At 44.3% G+C, this 27252-nt stretch overlaps 1 protein-coding gene and 1 long non-coding RNA gene across 41 annotated transcripts in view; both read right to left on the bottom strand.

Annotated features, from left to right (window-relative positions):
- The window catches only part of LOC149124322 (uncharacterized), a 48022-nt gene extending 36544 nt beyond the window's left edge, over positions 1-11478 (bottom strand). Inside the window, exon 1 of the long non-coding RNA XR_016214749.1 lies at positions 11318-11478. This is a non-coding gene — a long non-coding RNA (uncharacterized LOC149124322). The remainder of the gene's footprint in view (positions 1-11317) is intronic.
- Positions 11479-17364: 5886 nt separating this feature from the next.
- MAGI1 (membrane associated guanylate kinase, WW and PDZ domain containing 1) overlaps positions 17365-27252 on the bottom strand; it is a 688074-nt gene continuing 678186 nt past the window's right edge. For 30 of the 40 annotated variants that reach the window (XM_008260889.5, XM_008260891.5, XM_008260892.5 and 27 more), the window contains 2 exons: positions 24811-24949; positions 17365-20872 (listed from right to left, as the gene is read on the bottom strand). In XM_008260889.5, coding sequence (XP_008259111.4) covers positions 20136-20872; positions 24811-24949 — 876 coding nt within the window. In that variant the 3' untranslated portion in view covers positions 17365-20135. Of the gene's footprint in view, positions 20873-22701; positions 22791-24810; positions 24950-27252 lie in introns of all 40 variants that reach the window. The other 10 variants (XM_008260898.5, XM_070050628.2, XM_070050629.2 and 7 more) reach the window with 1 other exon arrangement.

Genomic DNA, 27252 nt, shown 5'->3' with positions numbered 1-27252 from the left:
CTTACAGTCTCTATCAGAAGTTTGCAAAATCAACTGCATGCAGTGAAAAGAAGGGACTGTAACTCTGTTCTAGTGAGATTTGGCCCCTGAGCTATGGTTTGTAAACTGTGAAGGGAGGACTAATCTCTCTTTCTCTCTGATGATATCCAAGTCCCTGTAGAATGATTCCTAAGTCAATCATTTGGAATATAACCACCAATTCTGTTGAAAATCTGTGGTGATGCCTATGCATAGAATTATAATACTGTTACAAGTTCCATGTTAGTGGCTTAAGCATATATAATTCTAATCAAGGAAAGACTGAGTAGCATATCAGCTCTATTTATTACCACAATGAGGCTATTTAACAAGTAACACCACAACTACAAACTCTGGGGCAGGCATTTGGCATAACAGTTAAGACACCACTTGAGATGCCCTCATCCCCTATCTAAGTGTCAGTTGGAATCCCAACTATGCTCTGAGTTCCAGCTTCCTGCTGGAAAATATATTTGATTATGTAATTTATATTTATATGTTTGATTATGTAATTTATACTTATATTTGAATATATATCCCTGGAGACAGCAGGTAATGGTTCAAATGGTTGGGTCCCTACCACCCATATTGAATGCTTGAATTGTATTCCCGCCTCCTAGGCACCTGGAGAGTGAACCAGTAGATGGTACGCCTCTGCTTGTCTGCCTCTCAAGTAAATAATTTTTTAAAACAACCATTTATCATTTCTCCAACACCTATGGATCACCCAGATGTTTCGGCTGACAGGCACCTGGTTTGCTGATCTTGACTGGGCTTGCTCATGTGTTGTTAGTTAGCTAAAGGCTGGCTGGTCTCAGATGACCCTGTTTACCAATGGATCCACCATCCACCATCTCTCATCACCCAGCACATTAACCAAGGACACTTCTTACCATACGACTGGACAAATTCAACTGCTCAGGAGAAAAAATGAAATATACTAGGCCCCCTGAGACTTAAGCTTGGAACTATCATGTCATCATTTTTAACAGGTTCTTTTAGCTAAAACAAGTAGCAAGGCTAGCCCAGAATCATATTGGAAAAGGGCCATAAAAGCTTAGGGCAAATGGAATGAATACAGAGGAGCCATTAACCAAGGTCATCAATGCAGTGAGTGTATCATTACGACTCCCTATACCAGCTCCCTACTGGCACACAGTTCTCAGGAATGGAGCATCGCTTAGGCAAGGAATGACTCAGTCTTTAAAAACTTATGTTCCAATATATCCAATTTTTAAAATAGCCAAAAGATGGTGTTGCTCATTTTATTCTGTTTAACCATTCTTAAGAGAAGTGCTTTTAAGGGTGATTGTCATAGGATGCATATTCCAAAGTCAGGGTTTACAAGGGACAGCTATCTTAAGAAGTAAAAAGGCTCCAAAACACTCTGGCTATATGGATAAACTTAAGAAAGAAAAACGAAAACTTGAAAATCTTATCAGGAAACAAGCACGAAGTCCCAAGCTCCCTACATTCACCCAGAAAGCCCACTTAATTGGCAAAGAAAGCTTATTGCTGCCACCTGAGGGTTTATAGGGACTCTCCCACCACCAAAGTGCAACACATCTCATTTCCGTTGTAACAAGTTTCTCAGAACCTGTATTCATCAGAACACCCTGGTTCCAAGTACAGCAACCAATCTGAACTAGCAAAGGCTCTGAAAGTGGAAAAATGCCATATAAGGGTACACGTTATCTATTACAAGTATTGGACAGCGCTGTGGTCAGACTTCGGCTAGGGACCCAGAACACTACGCTCTTTCCTTTCTGCCTACTTCATTTTTCTCTCTGCAGACTGACTTGTTCCCTTACTTAGTCTGCAGAGTAGAAAATATATAGCTGAATATGTTCTGCTTTTCTTGTTTTCTTTTTCCGTATGGGACTGACCTAGAATGTCTATGTCCTGACTTCATATTCCTGAATATGGACTGGGTGAGTGCAGTGTGGGTCAGTTGGCCATTCTGGTCCAATCATCTATAGTGAGGTCGGAGACCATCAAGAAGGTTCCTAAGGCCCCTCTTTTGAAGGTGAAGGAGGCACCCAAGGAGTTGGTGGGAATGGCACTGGAACGCCCCCAAAAGAACTTACAATATAAATTCTCCCCAGCTGGGGCCAGTGTAGTGTTGTAGCAGGTTAAGCTGCTATGATGACTGACATATGAGTGACAGTTCAAGTCCCAACTGCTGTACTTCCCATCCAGCTCCCTGCTAATGTACCAGGGAAAGCAGCAGAAGAGGGTCCCCACCTTGGGCCCCTGACACTCATGTGGAAAACCCAGATGGAGTTTTGGGCTCCTGGCTTTGGCCTGACCCAGCCCTGGCTGTTGCAAACATTTGGGGAATTAATTGGGGATGGAAGAGCTCTATCTCTTATCTCTGTCTCTGTGTAACTCTGACTTTGAAATAAATAAATCTTAAACAAGAGAGGAAGAAATCTTCATTTTAGGAAGGATTTCTATAAGTTCAATTTGTGGTATCATCAAGAGAGATTAATTCAATCTCCCTGGAGTCTAGGTAGTCCTCAAATCTTTATGTTCTCCTACTCATCAGGCACATTAGTGTTAATGATCTAAACCGTTGAGAAACACAACTAGAAGTTTTGTCTTAGTTTAGGGTCTCCAAGCAATAGACTCTGAGTGAGCAATCCCAGCAGATCTCTGTTACGTGAAATCATTATTTCAGTCATGTAAAAGCAATGAAGAAGTTAAACAGAGAAAGAGCTGATGAATGGAGAATTACCCAACAAATGGCCACCGAAGGCAACTGTACTTCATCCTGCTGGGGAACTTGAGGAAAAAGCATAAAGCACACAACCAAGGCTTGTCAGTGCTGGTTTGTAGAGATGGGAGGTATTTCATGCCAGGTGCTGCCAGCCTGTTGCTTACCCAGGTAGAGCCAGCTCCATTGGCTAGAGGAAACGTGCAGGCACTGAAACACAGGTTGTAGCTGCTGGAAATCCAGCTGAAATAGTAAACTGGCGTACCAGCCAGGAAAATGGAGATGACCAGAGGAAGGGGTCAGGCAGGCTGATGAGTGGCAATATCTCCCCTACTTTAGAAAGGCCACAGCAGGGCAGGGGCGGGGGGGGGTTGGGCAAGTGTGGAAGCAGTGAGACTAACTTGGAAACTGCGACTTGAGTCCAGGCACAAGATGCTGGTAGCCTAAGGGCATGAGTGGGGATGCTAAGAGACAGATTGATGGCTGAATGTGTTGTGGACAAGGGTCTACAGGAATTACTAATGGATTAGAAAGTGGCAAGGATGGCTCCAAGGTGGGCTGGTTGTTTCCATGACTGTTTTGCTTTATTTGGACTTGAATGGGTTGAATTTCATTACAAAAGGAAAGGCCTTCCAGGCCAAGCAGGAGCCAGGGGCTCTCCAGGGGAGAAATGCTGGAAAGGTAACCCCAGGTCTGGTCCTGAGCCACAAGCACTGCTTTGTCTTTCAGCCCTGGGTGGCCACTGTGGATGTTTCCAAGGAAACACACTCAGATGAGTATTTGAGTGTAGAGGGAAAGGAGTCCAGTGAGGCAGCCAATCTAATCTTGATGGATTAAATGGCAAGTGCAGAGTTAAAAGCAAAGGAACAAGGTAGAAAGATCTGAGAATCTCAGAGTCCCAGAGGTAGAGTCAAAGGAGCCAGTGATTGTAGGCTGGGGTGGAAGAGGAAGACCCGGATCCAGCGCTGTCAGAGGCTCACTGCTGGATGGATAGGAGGATGGTAAAGCATTATCCTGACTAAGGAGCACCAGCAGAGAGGGGACATTTTCTCTTTGGCAGGGTTGCCAGATGCAACAGAGAAGGCTTAGTTACACTGGGATTTCAGATGGGTAACAAATAACCACTGAGGTACATATGTTCTATGCATTTACTGGTACATGCTTATTCTAAACAGTTATTCATTGTCTATCTGAATTACTTGGTAAATCAGGCAACCACACTCTTTGGACATTCTGGGTTTGTAACAGCTATGGAAACAGGTGGAGGGAGATAAGGGTCTTAAACTGAGGGCAGAGGGCAGGGCTTGAAGTACACACCTGAGAACCACACACGGAAAATGATTCACATCTCTGGTTCTCTTTCCTCGACTTTGTAACCATCTAGAGAGCTTTGAAAAAAATTAAAAAAAAATTACTGATGATTACAGATTATGAGCTAATTAGCCTATAGCATAGCCTGGGAAGTTAAAAGCTCCCCCAGGTTATTCTAATAGGCAGCAAAGTTCAGGAATCACTGATCTAAACCAAGGAAATATATGAAATCACCTAAGTGAAAAAGAAGGCCCGGGATGGTCCTTGGAGAACCACCAACCCTTACGGGGTACCCAGGGACAAGGAAGGAAGGAGCAACCTGGTTGGAGGGTAAGGAAGCAACCACCAAAGCAAAGAGGAGAATCCAGGAGAGAGGGTCCAGCTCTGCCCATACTACAGAAAAGGGAAGAGATTAAAGCAGCCTTGAACTTGTGACTTTGGATCAGTGGCCCCCGGTGGGCTCATGGTCAAGGGGTCACCGTGGGTGCCTTGGAGCAGGAGCTATGGAATGTATAAGAGGTGAGGCCATGACTCACCGATTAACTTGCTGATATTCATGAGCAAGTCCTTCCTCTTTTTCTTTGAAAATGCTATCTTCCCTCTTAGCTTCCCAGGGAGACAAAAGCCACATGGGAAAAAAAAGGGGCGGGGGAGAGGCAGAGCATCTTTACCTTGAGATTCTGGAACAATCCAACACTGACTTTGAAACAGCCCGGTGTCATCCTAGCTCAGTGACCACGGTTTCGGTGCTAGCCTCTGGGAACCTCAGTTCTGGCAACCACACACTGGGGATAATCACACGGATTGCACTAAGAGCCGGAGGCTTAGATGGGATCCCAGGACAGTGCCTGAAACTTTGCAGTTTCAATTGTTTCCCATCGACAAAGGACTTGGCAAATACAGGATGATGACAATGGCGATGATCATAAAATAAGAAGTTATCATCATAGGGGTCAAAAGATAGAATTTGAACAGCAAATAAAGATCACTTGGTGTTAGGTTATAGGTTACTTTAAAGAGTTTTAGCAGAGTCTCAAAATCATGTTTCCTGGGGCTGGTGTTTGTCACAGGGGTTATCTTGGGATACCCACCTGCCACATCAGAGTGCATAGGTTTGGGTCCTGGCTCACTTCCAATGCCAGCTGCCAGCTGAAGCACACCTTGAGAGGCAAAGGATGATGGTTAAAATAGATGGGTTCCTGCCATCCATGTGGAAGCCTTAGATTGAGTTCCTGGCTCCTGGCTTTGGCCTGGCCCAGCCCTGGCTATTGTGAGCTTTTGAGAAGTAAACCACTGGATAGGAGATCACTGTCTCACTGTCTCTCTCTCTCTCTCTGCATTTCAAGTAATTTTTTTAAATAACACTTTACTCTTTTCAAAGGAATGGCAAGGGTGGGGGCAGAAGAGGGAGGTACAGACAGACTGAATGAGTGAATATGAATGAGAGAAGACACCATTTTGCTAACTTACTGGTATTTCAGAAGTCTTCCATCACTACAAAAAGCTTTTCAATTCCCTTGAGATATCTTTCTCTTCATCTCTCCATTAAAAGAGAATCTGAAAATATCCATCACAAATTAAGTTTGCATTTTTCCACCACTGACCACCACTATTGCTTCCTTCAGTATCCTTCCTTCCAGTAGATTGCTTAAGCACATGAGAAGACAGGCAGGATCAAAGCCACCAGAAATGACTAAAAAGTGCCTAATTTGCCCAATTATGAAAGTCAGTGTAGGTTTTATCTTCAAAGCACCTTATAAAGTTTAATTAATTGATCCTGATAACACTTTGTGAAGTATATATTATTATTTAACTCAAGTGAAGCATCAGTTAGTGTCTATGATTTGAAAAAGGCTATTTGATGGTGAGACCCCAGCGGAGTTTGTAACGAAACTTAGGATGGCAGTAGATATCACAAACTGGTCTCCCAAGAATCCTATGTGCTGTGACTAAGAAATTTAATGACTGCTTTAGTAGCCATCTGCAAAATAGAAAAGGAAATTGTTTACTGAGATACCCACTGTTTTCAAAGAAACATACAAATCCACAATTTCAAAGGGACGGAGCCTTGTCTGAAATTACATCTCCTTCAAAATAAAGATGTCAATAGTCTCTGAAATTGTTTCCCCACTTGGCAGTGCCCCAGAAAATTTCTATCATTTAGCGAGCGTCAGAGTTTTATGACCTTGGCACAATTGATATTTTGGGCTGGATAATTGGGCTGCACATTGCAAAATTAGTAGTAGGCAATGCACAGGACAGGAGGGCTCCTGGCCAGTAAGCAAATCCTTTGCTCAATGTGACCATCAGAACATCTCCAGTTGTTGCTTAATGTCCCCTCAGTGATAAAAACAGCCCAGATGTGAACCTGGCTTATAGTAGAGAGAGAGCAAAGCATATCTCTCCAATACTGCATGCCTCCAGAGGGTCCTTGCAGACTGACCAAGAAAAGAATGTTTTCTTTTCCCGGTACCATTACTGTTGGATCTAAATGAACTAAGAATTCCAGATTTTCCCATGACATAAGGGGACTTGGGTAAACATGCACACAGAGGGTCCTTCAAAGATGCTCAGAATGATGAATGCTGCAGTCTGGTTCCTGGATACAACTCCAGGGGACAACTCTGTATGGAAAGTATATGGAAGCAGTCCCGGGGTGTCTGTCTGTGACCTGAAGCTTTTATAGCTTCCCCAAGTATATTAGCTTGGTACTCTACAACAAATACCCGAGAGGAGCTTCTTAGGAAGGAAGCTGAACTGAGACCTACAGTTTTGGAGGTTACCTGTCCAAGATGATGTGGTACCATTCGTCTGGTGCCTGCTGAGGGCAAGAGATGGCAGAAAGTGTGTGGAGGGAGGACCAGGTGGTGATCAGGAAGCAGAGAGCAGCTAGGTCAAATGAACCTTGTAACTCACTCTCTTGTGAGATCCACCTTCCAAGAGCAGACCTCAGTGATCTCAAAATCTTCCTTGGACCCTCCTACAAGACACTATGATTGGATCAAGTCTTTATCCTTTATCTACTCATCATTAACATAAACCCATTAACCATTAATATAAGACTTTGGGGACCAAATCTTCAACATGTGGGCTTTTGGGAGCCACCCAAAGTATTATCCAATCATAACATGCAGTTTCCGAATAGCAATGCTAATTTTCAAGGAAGGCTTGCAGCCCACACAGGACATTTCTGGCCTTGCTGGCTTCTTCCAATTTTGTGTGCTCAAATGCCACATTCTCCCACTTTGTAGCTTAAAAGGGAGAGAAGAAGCTGAAAGCTCTGCCAGTTAGTGAGAATGAGTAATTGGATATCAGCCTTTTAAACATCCATCTCTCATTTCCCTCTCTTTCTGTCCCCATTATCTCTCTCCTACCTCCCATCAGTCCTCAGAGGTGAAGGAAATTTTGGTCACTATGGATGAAGGGGACAAAAATCATACTGTAATTAAGTTGTCTTTTTTAAAAAAAGTAGGGGCCAGCATTGTGGCGTGGCAGGTGAAGCTGCTGCCTGCAGTGCCGGCATCTCATATGGGTACCAGTTCGAGTCCTGGCTGCTCCCTCTTCCAATCCAGCTCCCTGCTGATGGCCTGGGAAAGCAAAGGAGGATGGCCCAAGTGCTTGGGCCCCTGTGGGAGACCCAGAAGAAGCTCCTTGCTTCAAACTTCAGACCAGCCCAGATCTGGACATTGCCACCATTTGAGGAGTAAACAAACAGATGGAAGATCTCGTGCTCTCTGCCTCTCTAACTCTGCCTTTAAAATAAATATTTTTTAAAAAGTAAAGAAATTTATCCCACAGCAGTCATAAGTAGATTATATAAGTAGGTTAAATATAGGAGGACAGCCATTCTATAAATGCTATGAACTGGACTGTATACCCCACAAATTCATATGTTGACTCTTGAGCCCCTGTATATGAGTGGACTTAGAGATAGGGCCTATAAATAGGTAATAAAGGTTAAAGTGAGGTCATTAGGGTAGGGTCTTAATCTGTTAGGACTGATGTCCTTAAGAGACACCAGCATCCCATATGGGCACCGGGTTCTAGTCCCGGTTGCTCCTCTTCCAGTCCAGCTCTCTGCTGTGTCCCGGGAGGACAGTGGAGGGTGGCCCAAGTACTTGGTCCCCTGCACCCACATGGGAGACCAGGAAGAAGCACCTGGCTCCTGGCTTCGGATCAGTGCAGCACCGGCCATAGCAGCCATTTGGGGAATGAACCAACGGAAAGAAGACTTTTCTTTCTCTCTCTCTCTCTGTCGATAACTCTGCCTGTCAAATAAAAAAATTTAAAATAAAAAGAGAGAAAGGGACACCAGGAATGTATACACACAGAGACAAAGCCCTGTGGGGACACAGTAAGAAGGCAGACATCTGTAAACCAGAAGAAAGCCCACACCAGAAACCAGCCTTGCTAGGACCTTGATCCTGAACTGCCAGTCTGTAGAGCCATGGGAAAATACAGGGCAGTTGTTGAAGTCTCCTAGTCTGCGGTAGTCTGCTAAGGTAACCTGAGTAGACTAGAACACTACTCAGTGCTATTCAGCAGTTTGGAAAAAAAGGGTGGTAGTTGGGGGGAACATGAGAATACTCCCTGATCCGGTAAGATCAGCAAGATGTAGCAAGTGGCAAACCCTACAGATCAAACTAGTCACACACACACCAGAACACACACACAGATACACATTGAATATTTGCCTGTGGATGGCGATGGGTTCAGGAGAAGACACCTATGTGACAGCCATGATGGGCACCTAAAGAAGACTGGGACTGTTGTGGGGGGGACAAGAATTTTTATCAGATCCTATGTGGATTTTCTAAACAAAACTAATGTAATACATATTACGTGTATCATAAAGCAAATAAAAACTTCAGATCTTTTGTCTCAATTGTTCATCTCAGTCTTCTCAGACTAAAGTATGTTCTCAATGATGACCACGTCAAGGCCTTCCTAAAAGTAGCAAAAAATTAGAGAATTTGGAATTCTTCCTGCTCTAAATTCTATTTTTGCACCAGAACATTTTCTAACATTTGAGCATAACCATCGGTGACATAATGGGGGAGGCAAATAAAGGAAGAACGCTTTTCTCTAAGTCCAAATTAAATTTCATTAATAGGAAGGAAGACAAAGACACTTTTATCATCTAGTCACACACCTTTGGGATTTCTAATTCATTTCAAAGGGGTTCAGGGAGAGGAAATAAGTTCTTAAAAAAAAAAAAAAAGAAAAAACAATCTAGACAAAATATCAAAGTAATAAAAATAAACCCCCATGAAATAGATTTCCAAATTAAAGCTGAAAGAGGCTGAGAGAAAAGAACATCATAAGGTCGACTAGGTGATTTCACGGGGCTCACGACAGCACTCAACAATTTGGTCCATCTATTGACAGGAAACGTTTCCTTGTGTGACAAAGTTCCAATAAGACTAGTTCAAAGGAAGATAGCAGCAAAGGTACTCACAGCCTATGTGTGCTTTCTGTGCTCCCAATACCGCCTCTTGTAGGAAGAATAAAGGAAGTATTTACTCCTCCATAAAAAGAAAACCAACGTGTGATTTCTTCCCTCACCTATCTGTGGGCATTCTATTGGGCTGAATGTGGGTTGCTCTCACTACTTGTTGTACCAGTTATTTTGCATTGAGCATCCCTTGGTCCTGTGTCAACTGTTCCTTTGGTCTCTCTTCCACTATGGGGACAGGCAGTGGGTCTTTCTCCTTAAGGTTTACAGACACATTCCATTTGTTTCCACATTTTCCTCTGGACTACACTGCATCTGTAGTCTCACAGGCCTTCCCTGCACTCTAGAAATACTCTGCCTTCCCTTGGCCATAAACCCTTTGCTCAAGTCTTGCTTCCCCCTTGGAGAGTTCTTCCTCCCCTTTCACCATCCAATAAAGCCCCCCCGTTTTAAACTCCAGAGCACCACATTTGCCTCTATAGCTCTTACACAATTCAACTCAATTATCCTGCCAGACTCAGAACTTCAGGGAGTATTTGTATGACAATCAGTGCCACCACCAGGCTGGGAAAATAGCACAACCCCAGTACCTATTTGCTAACTAACTGCTTTGGACCAAGCTATAAATGCAGGAGATAATGGAAGGAGTTAAAGTCATCTAATTTATAACTCACAAAGGGTGAATGGAGAATCTGATTCATGAAATTCCTCCTAGATGGGCTTGCACTGTGGTGCAGCAGGTTAAGCAGCCTGTAAGGCCTACATCCCTTTGAGAACTGGATGGAGTCCAGGCTGCTCCACTTCCAGTCCAGCTCCCTGCTAATGCACCTGAGAAAGCAATGGAGGATGGCCCAAGTGCCTGGACCCCTGTACCTATGTGGGGGACACAAATGGAGATCCTGGTTACTGGCTTTGGCCTGACCCAGATTCAGCCTTTGTGTACATTTGGGGAGTGAACAAATGGAAGGAAGATTTCTCTCTCTTTAACTTTGCTTTTCAAATGAAAAAATAAATTAAAAAAAATCCTCCTAGGAGTGGTTCTGTAGAGAAATAGCTGTCAAATTGATGGCAGAGAGAAAAAGAGATAGAGAAAAAGAAAATACTCAGTAGTCCTGCCACATTCAGCCATCAGAGAAAGAGGGATATTATCTAGTTCTAGACTTCAGGACTATTTCAAACATATTCTTGAGTTCTCTTATTCCAGAGCCAGGGCTAATCAGCTAATAATACCAGTGGTGGATTCTGGATCACTGGCCCTGACCAATGTTAAAATCTTTTACATTAATATCAGAGCATTTATTGCCAGCAGAATTTTCCCAGGAATGTTTTTCCCTCAAATTTGAAGGCTTGTAAATTATTTTGGTCATAGGAATATCTCACGCTTCTATTCGGCATAACACAATTATTTTCAGCCCCAAAGTTGCCTGCTAGATGTAGTCAATGAGGGTGGAAAGCAGAAAAATCACAAATATTTTGGGAATTAAGGAATTGCTAGAAAATAGTGTTTCCTCCTCAGGGCTTCTAATTGCTGACTGTTCAACCCATGTTTTTTAAGAAACCCCATGTTTCATTTCAATAAGAGCATTCACACATTTCTCAAAAGAATTTAAGTGAAGAAGTTACTTGGCTAAACCTTGGTTAAAGAATGGTGCTTCTAGCGTCTTCTCATTGAGAATGTAAGAGTTCCTCAATTATCCTTATTAATGAATAAATTCAGGGATGGTAGCAACATAAAACAATTCACAATTGATACATAGATGCCCCCAGTGTAAACATTTTGCTTATTATTTCATGCAAGTAGGAAAGTGTTTGCTCACCTTGGGAAAATGATTTTGAACTGTTTCCTCTGCGCTGTTGAATCATCACAAACTAAAGCCAGTGCAGACACTCTAGAAAAGAGAAAGTAGTGAAGCTGACCCACCCCATTTGGCTCAGCCTATGAGGTCAAAGCTGTTAGGGAAGGTAATGGCTGCCTACTAGACTCACCTGGGACCTGTTATAAACTCAGGCTAGACCCAGACCAATTACATCAGAATGAGGGTGTGTGCTGCAGACAGCAGCATTTTTAAGCTCCCCGGGTGACCGCACTGTGCATCCAAGGCTACGGGAGCATAGGTTAGCAGCGATGCTGTGTTGGTAACTTTCATCAGAGGGGAAATAGATCCCACAACCTGCAAGTATTTTGCTATGAACAGCTGTTCCTAATGAAAGCATGCACATTCTCAAGAATATCCACGTTACCAGAAATAAATAAGAACTAAGAGCCACAGTTTATCCCCTCAAAAGTATTTAGGCCAAACCACTCAAGGGTACCTAGTTTAAGTATAACTTTGTTTATTGATGTGTGTTTTTGTAACAGGCAATTGCAAGTCCATATCGGATTAATTAAATAAATTGTAGCCAACTGCAGCATATGTGGTATCGAGAAAGCCAATTCTCGAGAACCAACAATTGCAGGCACCTTTTCAGGAACTTGAAATTCATCAGAGTTCAGAGCAAAGAACCTTGCCCTTGTGAAGCTTACATTTAGACAAAGCCAGCTGCATACTTTGAAGGACTCCTTGTTAAAAATTTAAAAAAAATTAAGGGTCAGTGTTGTGGCATAGCAGGTAAATCTGACACCAGTGATGCCGGCTTCCCATATGGGTGCCCGTTCAGGACCCGGCTGCTCCACTTCTGATCCAGTTCCCTGCTAATGTGCCTGGGAAGGCAGCGGAAGATGACACAAGTGCTTGGACCCCTGCCACCCACATGGGAGACCCAGAAGAAGCTCCTGGCTCCTGGTTTCAGCCTGGCCCAGTCCCAGCCATTCAGCCATTTAGGGAGTGAACCCATGGATGGAAGATCTCTTGCTCTCTCTTTTCCTCTCTCTCTCTGTGTAACTCGGACTTTCAAATAAATAAATCTTCAAAATAAATAATTAATTTGTGGGAAAAAAATACTAAAACTTGAAAATCATGACAGCAAAGCATTAAACGAAGCAAAAGGGCCTTCGAAGGGAAGGCCCTTGGATGACTGCATGGGTTGTATCCACAGAGCTGGCTGTGATCCGGCCACCAGCAGAAATAACAGCTATGCACAAAGATTACACAGCAGGTCAGAGGAGGGAAGTGCTATGGACGGGAAAGGGGTAGAGTGAGTAGAAGAACCAAGTTTCAATTTTGGATAAGGTGGTCAGGGTAGGATTCACTGCAGAATAAGATTTGAGAAGACTTTGAGTAAAGCATGGGAGTCAGCAATGCGTGGATTGGAAAACAGCATTCCAGGCAGGACACACGCTGCAGCAAAGCCGCCCAGGCTGGAAGTATGGCTGGAAGGGAAGAGGGAGTGGCATCACAGAGGGCTTCAAAGCCCCATGTAAGGACTCTACCACTGACTCAGCATTTTGGGTGAATCTCATGGCTGCAGAGAGAAGAATCTGTAGGTAGGGATGCATGGGGCCAAGGGCTGATCTAACAGTAGCGCCCGCTACTGCAGACAGGAGCGGAGAAAATGGGACTGAATGAGACCTTTTTATTTTTAAAGATTTTATTATTTATTTGAAAAGCAGAGTTACACACAGAGAGAATGAATCTTCCATCTGCTGGTTCACTCTCCAAATGGCTGCAAAAGCCAGAGCTGGGCCAACCCATAGCCAGGAGCCAGGAACTCCTTCTGTGTCTCCCACAAGGAAATAGGGGCCCAAGCACTTGGACCATCTTCCACTGTTTTCCCAGGTGCACTAGCAGGAAGCTGGATCAGAACTGGAGCAGCTGGGTCTCAAACTGACGCCCTATGGAATGCCGATGCAGCAGGTGGCAGCTTTACCTACTATGCCACAATGCCAGTCCCTGAATGAGGCTTTGAGATTTTATTTTAATGTATGTGTATGCATGTGTGTGTGTGTGTGTATAAAATCTTAACACTGAAAAATATCCACAATATATAAGATAAAGGAAGATTTCATAAAATATCAAGTACTTAAGATTTTTTTCATAAAAACAAAACCATGTGCACTTGATTTCCTACAAAAGTCCATGAAAAATGCAGGATGAGAAAACTGCATGGATTTCAAAAATTTTTGCACCAAAAAAAACTTACCTTTTAATTCCATTTCCCATAAATTATTGAAGTACACACAAGGAGAAAAAGATTAGAAATGTCATGAGCCATACCCAGTGGTTCATTAACTATGAATATATCATAAAAAAAAAAAAGTCATGACCCCAGTTGTTAGTAGTGGTCATTCTGAGCAGTGAGAATGGGAAGTAGAAGGGGAAAGATGTCACGTTTTATGTTGAACTGTCCTGCAGTGCTTTAATATTTTCTTACAAGTGTGCATTGGTTTTGTAATAAATAAATTAAAAAACACTTCTCTTTAGAAGAGGGCTCCTTTTTTACCACTGAAATGTGAATGTCTGACAAAGAGTGGATTATTTACATAGGCTCTGTACTTGAAGATGTGGTCAACCTAAAAAAATGTAAAAAGAAGATTTCAAGTTTTAAAAGCAGGATCTGAAAAAAAAAGGGGGGGTGGAATAGGCTGGGTCTTTGAAACTGGGAGTAGACCAAGTTGAGTAGTCAGTGGTCAACCTTATGGAAGAGGAGAAACTGGGTACAAAGTGTTTGGTATATATTAAGATACAGTGCAGTAGGGGGTTTAGGTTGGAAAGAAGATGAAGTCTCTTAATGAGTGGGTGGCAAACATGGGCCTGCAACCTTCTCAGCCATGGCAACTCATGTGTGATGAGGACAAGCTATCATGCTAAGGGGGGCTGCCTGGACTAGCAACCCTGCCCACCTGGATTCACTGCTGGCTCCTCCCATCTGCTCTCAGTCCTGCAGAAGTCATCCTTCTCCAAGTTAAGCTTGAGCTGGTCTCCATCCTCCTCCCCAACACACACAGCTCACTCTTCAAGAGCCTCCTGTTATTCTGAAATCTGGAGTTCAGAACAAGGCTTAGCCCATCCCTTTCTGGTGTCACCGTTCCATTGTGGACCAGTTTCTTCCCATCTGGCCTTTATCTTAGCCTGAACTTGGCTCTTTTTACCAACTAACTTCTTCACTTCCTTCTGGCCTCAGTTCAGTGGTAACCTTCAGCAATCTGGCTAAATCCCCTACTAATTACTAACAGAGCGCATGGTGCCTCTCCGTTCAGTGGTTTAACCTGTGTCTCTGCCCTCTCCAAACCAGGCACCAGCTATTCCAGCCCAACCATGTACCCAGCAGAGTTGGTCTTTAATAAACTTAGAGAATGAGGAACAGAGTATCAAGCCTTGCCTATTACACACCCAGGAGTTAGCTGCCTTTCTTAGCTATTTTCACTTCAATTTTATGATCTCATCAGCTCAAAGAGGATTTATTGAGGGATAAACATGAAAATGTTCACAAAAAATGGAATTAAAGGTTAAGTTTTGGTACAAATTTTTTTTTTTTTTTTTTTTTTTTTTTTTTTTTTTTGACAGGCAGAGTGGACAGTGAGAGAGAGAGACAGAGAGAGAAAGGTCTTCCTTTGCCGTTGGTTCACCCTCCAATGGCCGCCGCTGCAGCCGGCGCACCGCGCTGATCCTGGCAGGAGCCAGGAGCCAGGTGCTTTTCCTGGTCTCCCATGGGGTGCAGGGCCCAAGCACCTGGGCCATCCTCCACTGCACTCCCTGGCCATAGCAGAGAGCTGGCCTGGAAGAGGGGCAACCGGGACAGAATCCGGCGCCCCAACCGGGACTAGAACCCGGTGTGCCGGCGCCGCAAGGTGGAGGATTAGCCTATTGAGCCACGGCGCCGGCTAAGTTTTGGTACAAATTTTTTCAAAATCATGCCTAATTTTTCCTAGGATGCATTTTCCATGAATCTTTTGAATTCCTTCTTATACTTAGGACAGTGCTTATTGGAGTGGTAATTATGAGTTGCATGAGTTACAGGCTGTGTAGACCAGGTTTTTGTTTTTTTGAGACATGTCAATAAAGACTTTTCCATTGGGTGTGCAGTTACTGTAGTAAAAGGTAGCAGTTAAATGAGTACATGAATATTTATGGTGTAATGCAAAGGTTAATAGCATCTTGTCTAAACTCTTGTACTTTCAAGGAGACCTTGTGCTTTGGACCTAGCACACCTAATGTCGGCACTAATGAAATAAAGCCACACTCCCCTTGACCCTGACAGTGATAGCAATGGATAAAGACAGGAAAACTGGTAAAGAACGCTTCACAGAAAGTCTCCTGAAGAAAAAAAAAATCATCAGTAATTGTGTTCTGGGTTAGAAAAGGTTCAGCCTTCTCACTTCCCTTCTAACAAGCCAGTAATAATTTATGTCCCAACGTGTTCTATAGCACAGTAGAGTGGCCATAGGTCACAACAACTTATTATAGATTTTATGAAGAATTGAGAGGAGTTAAAACTTTACAACACAAAAGCATGATAAATGTTTAAGGATGGGGACATGGTAATTACCCGGATTGATCATGACACGATGTATACATGAACCACCTTATCACACTGTACCCCCTAAATATGCAGTTATGTATCCAAAAGAAGTACTTGGGTAATACTGTGCTGAACAATTGAAATTCTGATAGTGTTGCCTCACTATCAGAAAAACCACCCAGAGGAATCTGAAAGGGCTCTTCGAGATTGATGCAGATCATCACAGGTGATCTCAGACTGCCTGCTAGGAAAATCACAGCTCTGAGGCCCAGCACATCTTTTTAGTGTGGCTAAAGACCTTGTACACCTCTAAGAGCTTCACACTCAGCTTCAACTACCGGTGAAGCCAAGGACCATTTCTAGATGCTACTTTTAACAAAGACATTCTAGGGAAATGAGCAGTGTCCATAACAATCATGTTGGTGACAAAGTAGAGCAAATAGATGGTTGTAAGGAAAGACCACTGTTCAGCACCATGCCCTTTTCAACGCCCAGGAATTGGGTTGTATAGAAAACTCCCATCACCATATCGTGCAGAGGAACAACCCAAAACCTCTGAGAAGGAAATCAGAAAGTCACTCAGAACTATGTGATCAATCTAGATGCCTCTTAAGTCATCCACTAAGGGACTAACATTCCCATTGAAGCAAATTCAGAGTATATCTAACTCCACATACATACCTACTTCCAAAAGATATGCTTCTAACTGTGTCAACTTTCACATCACAGCATTTTGCTTTCATCTAAAACAATGGTAAGCAGCATTATACTTGTTATGTAGCCATGAGCCATACCATTCATCAACTTTGTGATTGAAACTAACGGCTTTCTTCCCCATTTTCACAGTGAGAAATGCTCTTCTTCAGCTTTATAGGAAAATAAACTAAGATAGCAAAAAGACTAGGGTACCCGTCACTGTGCAGAAAATCGACAATAAAAATTGTTAATGTCATTTTCTGTGGACCCTTCTAATTGTCAGAGGTATTCTAAGTACTGTGCATTCATTCTTGTCAACTCTAGGTGTATGCTTCTTTGCTGATTAAAAATAAGAATAATAATGAAACCCTGAGGCTTAAAGAGGTAAAGCAATCTGCCCAAGAATCACACAGGGAATGATAAAATTCCTGGCCAGGCAGGATTTGCTGTATTACCAGGGTACTATGCTATCCCATGCTGCTCAAACTTTCATGAGCATACAAATTAGCTGAAGATTCTGTTAAATGTATATTCTGATTCAGTAGGTCTGGAGTGGAGTGTGAGATTCTGAATTTCTCACAAGCTCCCCAAGCATGAGGAGGAAACTGGTCCACTGACCATACCTTAATGAACAAGGCACTGTATGGCAGCTCCTTCTCTTTCAATGGAATGGTCTTTCATTGACTTTGAGTCAGAAGCCCTCAACTGAGAACTTGACCCTAATTTGAGACAACACGGAGACAAGAAAGATACCAATCCAGAAGCAATAGTGGTTATGGAATGCATACATTTCCATGTATTTTTACAGTAAAAATGCATTAAAAAATCTTTCACAAAAGAAACTTAAAAAATACAAGTAGAGTGGTGAGTCCTCCCCCCAACATTCTTTCAGGCATCCACTGTGTAATGGAAGGAGAGGAACTCCTAAATGGTTTGACTGAATCATACAAAATATTCATCCATCATCTTGCATCAAGACATTGACATGAAGTGGGGGGATTAGGGAAAGTAGGCTCACAAGAATCGGTTTTCAATTCAAGGTTACAGTAGTTCAAAGAAACTCATATCTTTCTGCTGAATGCAAAGTCCCTGTACAGTACAGTATTTCCAAAGCAAATCTGGTGTGTGGAATTCAGGTGAAATCATCACATCAAATGCCCACGGACTCAGACAAGCCCAGGTGGGTAGGACATAAATTTTGAAGATGTCAAATGTCATCTCTTACAAGAACAAAGACATCATGATGTTAACTTCAGGATGGACTCCAAAAATTCACCTTGATTTCATTTAGTTAAAACTCTGGACCACAATTGAGAGCATCAGTCATTTAACATCACAGATTTTGCGAGAACCAGTAAAAAATCCTAGCAGTGGAGCCTTCGGGATAAAATCTCCAAAGCTGGCTCTGAGGAAATTGATGAAAAAGAACATCATCATTCAGTTGTACTCTTAGCCTTATCACTGCAGTCAATATATGCTTTGTACAGAAAACTCTGATAATAAAAATAGCCTTCATAGACTTTCCCTTGTTAGCTACAGAACGCACGTTTCATCTGTTCCAGGAACCTGTTTTTTTACATGTCCACACAGCTATAGCTACTCATTCTAATGTTGTGTATAAACCCATAAGTCAAATAAAGCTATGAACAATGTAGTATTTATATATGCATAGTGTTTTATAAAAAGATTGGCCCCCATACTGCTTTTCATCAATACAGAAAGAGCATTAAGTCCATAGCACACTGCAAGAAATAAATGAGTGAACAGAGAATGCAAACAAGTGCTTAATAATTCACAAGCAGGCTCACCATGGAGAAAGTGATGATATTCAAACCAACTAAAGCTTTAGAGAATTACTTATATAGTCTCCAGGTTTAAAACAACTTTACATACCTGATTTAGTTTACATTAAAATATACCCCATGAATCAATTTGTTCCATATTCAGAAATATAAACACATATCACATTCCTCACAGCTAAATTTTTGTCATAAATTCTCTTTTGTACAAGAAAAGAAGGCAACAGTTGTTTTTTTTTTTTCAACAGGCTCTATTAAATACAATTTTAAAGTCTGTACACACTATGATTGGCTGGTTTTCTCTTTTTATGTCTTTTTTTTTTTTTTTACAGTACCATGGGAACAACAGTGATTGACTTGCAAAGTTTTGTGTTTGTACGGAAAATGCAGAACAGTACTACAGAAATACACAACGCACTGTAAGCAGCGGTTTGCTGTAGTGGTCCAACAGGTACAAGCAAACGTTTTGGCTCAGCTAGGCAGTAATCCACTCAAACCACATCCTGGTGCTACCGCCGACCCAACCCTACCTCCCACGGGATTGAAAAAAAGAATGGAACTTTTCTGAAAGAAGGAATGTTATGTTTTGTTCTGCTGTCCAAAGACTCAAAGGACAGGGTCCTGAAGGCAGCCGTTCCCCAGACTGATCTAGAACACTGGGATCACCTTCTTCCTCCCCCTGCCATCAACCTAGAGGCTTGGATTGCGGTTTCCACGTGCGATGGGCATTTCTGAGAATGCACCCCCAACCCTCACTTCTTTAAGTATCAACAGAGAGGTCCCTTCCACCAGGGCTCATTCCCTCCTCCCCAGTTTTGGGCAAGGCAGCCATGGGCTTCTCCCTCATGTGGGGGCATGTTGTCCCCCACTCCATCTGACAAACACAGCCTCAAATCTGGCAACACAGAAGGTGTCTGTCCTTTCTAGGAGGTGAGCAAAGCCACGAGGGCACTGCCCGAAGTGAGACCTTACTAGATGTTGGAGATGCCAATGAACCTGACCCGTGCTCGGGCTGCATTTGGGTAATGGCGGCCAACCTTTGCTTCTCTGTGCTTTCTTGGACCAGGAAGGGTAACCACTGTTTTTTTGAACCAACCAGAATTCAAGAACATAAAATTCCCTTGAGCTGTGTCTTGTAGCTATAAATATCCTTCATTTGCCATAGTAGTCTCCTCATACTGTTCGCTTTATTTTAGGATCATTGGCAATCCTAATTCATCCCCAAGGGTCCTCAGCTTTCACAAATAAAACTTTGCCTTTTTGTTCTCCGCTCTGAAGAAAAACTCCTGACTATAGTATAGCCCTACATCACTACATAACAGTCGATATCAAATTAATGACACTTAATAATTTCCCTTAGAGAAAACGACCAACAGCCCCATTTAACCAGGAGAGAAAAAAGGCAGCCCTCCCAAAAGGGATTAATTCTTGATCGTTCTACAGTGCACGTAGAGACAAAAATCTATATCCCTTTGGGCCAGAATTTGGCAAATAATTTCCAAAAGAAAAAAAAAAGGTATGCATTTAAAAATATTTTCTTTAATTTTATACATCAGGCACAACACTTTTCATATATATTTTTTTTTCTTAAAAGATTTCAAACGCATAAAATGTCCATCGCTCTTCACAGGATCCACAGGGGCCGGATGCTTCCCTTAGGTAAGACACTGAATGATTTCAGGTTCGTGACCTGCCTCGTAGAACCTTTGACACGGTAAAGGTTGGAACGGGATCCAGAGCCTCAGATACTGAGGTCGGTGCTACATTCTTTGTAGGGTCGCCTCCTCTGCTCCGGGGGGTGTCTGGAACTCTTCCCGCTCGCCTCCTCCCTCTCCCGGGGGCCGACTCTGTCCTCCCTGCTCCTCCTGTCCAGCGACCGCTCGCGCCTGCGCTCGGGGGAGCGCGCCCGCCGCCGGTCGGTGGACTTGGCTCTCCTCTCGGGCGAGCCCGCCCTCCTGCGCTCCGGAGACCGCCTCTGGTCCAAGAGCCTCTCCAGAGACCTCCTCCGACGGCTGGGGGAGCTGTCCCTGCCGCGGCCCGGGGAGCGCTCCCGCCGGCGCTCCGGAGACCCGTCTCGTCGCTTCTCGCGCCTCTCCAGGGTGTTGTCGGCGCTGCGGGTGCCTTCCCTGCGCTTCTCCGGGGGTCTCCTCTTGGGGCCGTTGGCCGCCGAGCGCTCTGGCTGCGCGTCTCTCCGGCCGTCGGCGGCGGCCCGGTCCTTGGGTCGGCAAGCCCCGCCGTCGGGTTTTCTAGAAGTTCCGTTCCAGGTGTGGTGCTCGCTGGGCTGTCTGCTGCCATACTCTCTGATGCCTTTTGCGTCTCTCGCGTGGGCCCGCCTTTCCCCATGGGGTGATGATTTGTGAAGATCGGGTGGGTAACTGGACTCCAATGACGGATGCGGCCGGCGGTCGGGCGGCGCGGCCCTCACTTGCGGAACCCCTTGTGCACCGGAGGGGGCGCCGTTCCGGTCGCCGCCGGGGTCTGCGAGCAAGACAAAGGAGAGGCATGGTTTGGTACAGGGACCTTCAGCGCCTGTCCCCACGCCCACCCACGCCTGACTCATTAGTCACAGCCAACAGACAACTGTTAAAGCGGTCAGACTGGAAGCCGCTAACCCTCGGTTAATGGATGGATGACTGCATCTAGCTAGGGTTACTAACTAGTACTGGGGGCCTTGGCTTGACTCAGGACAGAGATCAGTAAAGGATGCAGGAAATCGGTCATGATTTTGTTCTTTCCACAGGCGCAGCCCGGATTGTCTGGACTGCCAGACATCAGGACTGCCCCACCTCCATTAACCCTTGCTCTTCTGCACTCCTCCCCCACCCTTTCTCTTCTGCCCCTCAACCCTCCTCCACCCCTCTGGAAGGGATATTCTTTCCTTAATAGAATACTTGTTCGATTTGCTTAGAATAACCTGGCATATTGACCTGGAGGGGCAGGATGGAAGCTTCCTGGGGGATGGAAAAAGGATACCTCTTCTCTGGGTGGCGGGGCAGACACATTGCACAGTCTGCCTGGAACTGTGCATTTTACTGGCTGCGGCGCATGCTTCCGTTTTAAAAAAAGGACCCGGTGTGGCGGCAACACCTGGGCCACACTGACAAGTGGCACATGTGACAGGCACACGAGGGCCGCTCAACTATGCTGCTTCTGTGTCTGTCACTCTCCTTTTGTGTACATTTAAAAATAAGGAACTTTTTTATTGAAATGTGGACTTTCTGGAGAAAAAGGGAGGAGATGAGGTCGTTAGCTACACATCTGAAATTCCATGAGGCTCAGATAAAAAACCCTTCAGGTTTCCAGGTCCTTTTTCTCTGTGACATACAAAGCAGCCAAAATGAGTTCTAGGAGCTGTGGAGTCACTGGACTGCTTCTTACAACACTAAGATATCTTAAAAGCAGGGAGGCCCATGACAGCCCATACTGATGATTATTAAACTATCAGAAACAACCCTGCAAATGTTTCCGGTGGTTTCCTGAGTTTAAGAGAAGCAGGGACGCTCTGTTATAACAGAAGCTAGCAAGTCAAACTGAGTGAAACCATTCCAGGCCAGACTTGCTGTGCCAGCCTGAGACTGTGAGACAAAGCAATCCCTGGGGCTCTTTACGGATCTCCCATGAGGCTACAAGGTCAAGAGTAAGCAATTAATCTGCTTCAGGAATGATCTCCGAAAACCCAGGGTGCATGTTCACCAAAGCTGGAATACAGCCTAGGACAAGGTCAGCAGGTTTTTCTCATGGGCCGGATGGTAAACATTCTGGGCTTTTCAATGTCAGTCATTCAACTCTGTTAACTGTGGTGCAAAAAACCGAGGCCGCACATAAAACAAACAAGTGCAGCTACGAGCCAAGAAAAATCTGTTTACAAAAATGGGCTGTGCATAGGACTGGGCTCGCGGGCTGTAGTGGGCCAAGCGAGAGCTGGACCCCCAGGAAATCTCACCTAGCGCTAGCTACCAGCAAGCCCTACTACCTGGTTTGAGGACTCTGTGTTCACGTAAGGTTCATTCTTTCTAAATGCTGGGTGGACGACTAGAACAAAAACACAGACAGGTTCTGGACAAAAACCACAGATCTGGGTGAGGGAAGGTGCCTCCTTCGCTATCCTAAATCTAAGGTGGGATTCTTCTGTCTACTTGTAAGACAAGGCATAGCAAGACTTCCACAGGGTCAGCGGTGTACTTACAATTCCAAGAACGCGGGGTGCTCAGAATGAATTGCCAAACATATCAAAATAGAGCTAAGCAGAAGCAATGAGGAAATTAGGCCACAGCACAGAAACACCTAGTATTGATTGAGCTACAAACCGTAGTTTGATTATGGCCCATAAGGTAGAAGCAAGCCTCCCCGAGCTTTTCATTTCTCATACATGCAGCGATATTAGGAGGTATCATCGCTGTAGGAGGAGGGCCCAGCACCAAGAACAGTCAGAGAGAAAGAGAAAGAGAGAAAGAGAAGAAGTTGAACATTTAGATTCCCTATAACAAAAAGGAAAGAACAAAAAAAAATCTGCATTTGTTAACATAGGGCAAAGAGAGTTTATTTGTCCAGTCAGACAGTCTAAGGCAACACTCAAATAAGGCTGCAGAGACCGCAATTGGGGACAGTGACATTTTTACACAGCCATCAGGTGACTCGAGTACCCGGACAGTAGATGCATCCTTTTTTTTTGTTTTGTTTTGAAACAACTGGAACAATGACAGGCTGGCATAGGAGAGCATTAACAATAAACAACCAAAGAACAAAGGCCCCTCGGTCCCTCCCCTCCCCTTCCTCCCCCCACCCCAAGACCGCGGCAGTTAAATTAAGTACAAAAAACTCATTACAAAAATAGCCTCACAGAGAAGCAGGTTCCAATCATGTCAGAAAAATATTGGAACTTAACATATTATAACCCATTTGCGACTCTAATCGATAGAATTAGAGAGATTTCAGTCCAAATGACACATGGAGACATTACAGCAGCACAACCCTGGCAAGTTCGACCCTTCTTGGAAAACCGTGTATTTAAACGATCTTTATTTTTAGCCCAAAGAACATTTGTTAGTGTTGGATTTTCATCCTCAGTGCAACAGACATAGGTTTTGAGAAGGTACACAGGTTACTGACGATGACTCTCAAATGAAATATCACATCCAACAGAAGCGTAGGAGACAGAAAAGGGACACAGTGTTACACAGTTTCAGTGGCATCAATACACCAGACGGTCAAAAGTTTAGTACAGTGCACAGCCATGGCATCTTCATGTTGTCAAAAATACTTCTGGGGCTGGCCATATGTATCTAAAGGGGTCTTGTCTGATACTCACCACACTCCACCCCCCACCACCTGGGACCCCCTATATTTTGCACCTGTACAAATAAATGTCCAACATGTGGGGAGCTGCATCTGAATGAAGGGTCTCCTCCAGTCCCAAATGCAGCGGGAATTGTGCAGAAGGACTTCCAGCCAAGAGGGGGATCACAGATAAATCCCTAATAAAGGGGACCAATGTATATGGGGACCATTCAATCACAGTTTCTATAGAAACTTTTGTAGACCTTTGGTTGGGAAAAAAAAGCCCTACATCTAGGGCATAGCTTCCTTTTAGTAAATTTAAACAAGCATTTCAAATAAATAGGACATGATTATTACAATATACAATATTTTGCCCTCAGGATACTAAGCTATATCATTGCTGTCTACTCAAATCATGTCTAAAGATATGACAAAGGAAGAACTCTACGTACAACCTGGCTTTCCTCATAGGAAAGGTATAGTGACATGTTTCCCTCATGACAAGCACTGGGAATTGATTTCATCCTTTATCATTTAGGAACATATGGCTAAATGTATCAACAGTTTTTGTGTTTGACAGGAGTGGGCTCCAGTGGTCTTACTGGGGGGTAAGGGACCAGCAAGGGGGATGGAGAATCATTGTAGACAGAGCAGAAGGGAGATGGGCAGAGCACCCAACTCAGCTCAGTATTTCACGCCTCTTACGACATCAAGGAACCAAAAATAAAAATAAAAAAAAAAATTGTGCCTCAACATACCACTCGGGAAACCTGCTTTCCTGCTTCGTCAAAGGAGGATAGTCATTTTGTGCTAACAATTGGAGCTGAGAAACAGTTTGGCACAGTTCAAACAAACATTCCTTGGCTCTTGGTCGGACTAGACAAAATGTTCTCTCTGATTATCAGAAACGGGGCTCTACGGATCTTGTCTTAGGCCATGCCCCAGTCCACAGAAGCAAGCAAAAGGATGACATGTGTGTAGATTTCAGAACAAGCGAGGCAAATAATCACATGGTGCGAGAGGCTGGTAAGACACTGGTGAACAGGGGGAAACAAAAAAGCCTTTCCTGCTGCCGTTCTGGAGACAAATTCATGGAGTCATGCCAGGGAAGGAAGGAAGGTTTTCATAGTTTGACCCACCATATTCTGGTACCGAGCCGTCTCCCCGCTTCAGAAACAGGCGAACTCTGCGGCCACCATTCTTAATCAGTTCTATCGCCCGAGAATGCTTCATGTTTTTGGTGGTCTCGCCATTGATCTCTAAAATTTCATCACCGATCTGCCAAGCGAGAGAGAACAAAGTGACAAAGCTGCAGGAGGTTTCTACCGGCTATTCAGGGACTTCATGAGTTCAACTTTTTTTTTTAAGATTTATTTATTTATTTGAAGGTCAAAGTTACAGAGAGAGAGGGGAGGAAGGGAGGCAGGGAGAGAGAGAGAGAGAGGTCCTCCATCTGCTGGTTTACTCCCCAACTAGCCGCAATGGCTGGAGCTGTGCCGATCCAAAGCCAGGAGTCAAGAGCTTCCTCCAGGTCTCCCACGTGGGTACAGGGGCCCAAGGACTTGGGCCATCTTCTACTGCTTTTCCAGGCCACAGTAGAGAGCTGGATTGGAGGAGGAGCAGCTGGGACTCAAACCAGTGCCTATATGGGATGCTGGCACTGCAGGTAGCGGCCCCATCCACTACACCACAGCGCTGGCCTTGAGTTCAACTATTTTAAATAAGTTTTTTTTTTTTTTTTTGAAAGGTGGAGTAATAGAGAGGAGAGGGACAGAGCAAGAATCCCTCCCTCCATCCACCAGTTCTCTTTCCAAATGGCTGCAATGGCTAGGGCTGGGTCAGGCCGAAGCAAGGAGCCAAGAACCGTAACGGGGTCTTCCACATGGATGGCAGGGACACAAGTACTTGGGCCATCTTCTACTGCCGACTAGTCAAACTAGCAGAAAGCTGGATCAGGAGCACAAAGTAGCCAGGACTTGAATCAACAGTCCAAGAGGGGATGTAGACGTCCCTAGCAGTCGCTCACCACGAAGCCTGCTCCTAAACGTCTTTCACTTTTATTAAACATACATCAGACAATTTTCTATTGCTAGGCTGTAATGGTAAAAAACCAACCAACCAACCAACCAACGCTTGCCCAGGTGACATTCTAATATGGAAAGACAATTAAGAATTGCCTAATGAGGCAAAAACAGTTGTGCTACAGAATGTGAAATGTTAAAGAAAAAATGCAAAGCAGTAAGGGGAACGTTAGCTCCTGAGGGAAAGAGGTTGCAGTAAGCTGCTGTAGGGCGGCTCCACTGATCCTGGCCTCCCGGCTGCTCACATTGTGAGCCATGTCCTGCCTCTGAATGTGAACCAGATCTAGTGACTTGCTTCTACTAACTGGAATATGGCAAACATGACGTCAGTTCAAACAGCCCTGGATCCCATCTCCCTTGTTGTCTCTGAATGACGTTCTGAGTCACCCTGTGGAGTGCCATAGTAAAATAATGGGAGGCTGCAGCCACCAGCCCAAAAGACACTAAATCCTGCTGACAACCATGTGAGTGACCTTAGAAACACCCGTTCCTCTGATGGCCTTCTCGACAGACCCGGGTCTGGGATGCCTCACTTCAAACAGCATTTACTACGTGTCAGTCCCTTCTGTAGGCACTGGAAATGAGGGGGAACCAAGAAAGGCCCGATCGCGGCTCGCATGGCCCTTATTTAAGGAAAAGGGAAAAGCACTGGCTTTGGGGGCTAAAGCCTTGAATTGGAATCCTACCACTTGTCAGTAAAGTCATCTTGTGCAAGTCCTTTAACTTCCTGGAGTCCATATCCTCACTTGCAGACACCCACGTCTACCAAACTGCAATGATTGGGCCCAGCGCTGTGGTGTAGCAGGTAAAGCTACCATATGCAGTGCTGCCATCCCGTATGGGCACTGGTTCGTGCCTCGGCTGTTCCACTTCCGATCCAGCTCTCTGCTATAGCCTGGGAAAGCGGTGGAGGATGGCCCAGGTGCTTGGGCCCCTGCACCCATGTGGGAGACCTGGAGGAGGCTTCTGGCTCCTGGCTTTGGAATGGCATAGCTCCGGCCATTGCGGCCATCTGGGGAATGAACCAGCAGATGGGAGACCTCTCCCTCTCTCTCCCTCTCTCTCCCTCTCTCTCTCTCTCTCTCTGCCTCTCCTCTCTCTGTGTAACTCTTTCAAATAAATAAATAAATCTAAAAAAAAAAAAAAAACTGCAATGATCCAACTGAACAACACACATAAATGTGATGTGTGAACTCTATGTCTTTATGGAAAATACCATGACAATCATATTTCATTCAATCTGAAACTTCAAAAAAAACTATTACAAGCCAAGGAGACAGGTTCAGAGCAAGAGATGACACTGTCTTTTAGCTCAGTTATATCAGATGCCTGAAAGGACAAAGTTACACATTTTCTGAGACCTCTCCTACATGGGGAACCTGACAAGACTGAATGGAAGTAAGCAAAGCTGAGTGGCTTCACACTGGAAGACATATTCATTCAAAATGATGACGGATAAGACTAATGACTGAATGGGACTCTAATTATGTGGAATTGTCT

Source organism: Oryctolagus cuniculus, chromosome 10 (assembly GCF_051225735.1).
Source record: "Oryctolagus cuniculus isolate XC-2025 breed Fujian yellow rabbit chromosome 10, ASM5122573v1, whole genome shotgun sequence".
NCBI lineage: Eukaryota > Metazoa > Chordata > Mammalia > Lagomorpha > Leporidae > Oryctolagus > Oryctolagus cuniculus.
Note: the sequence above shows the minus strand (reverse complement) of the source record. Positions and strands in the feature narration are given on the sequence as shown.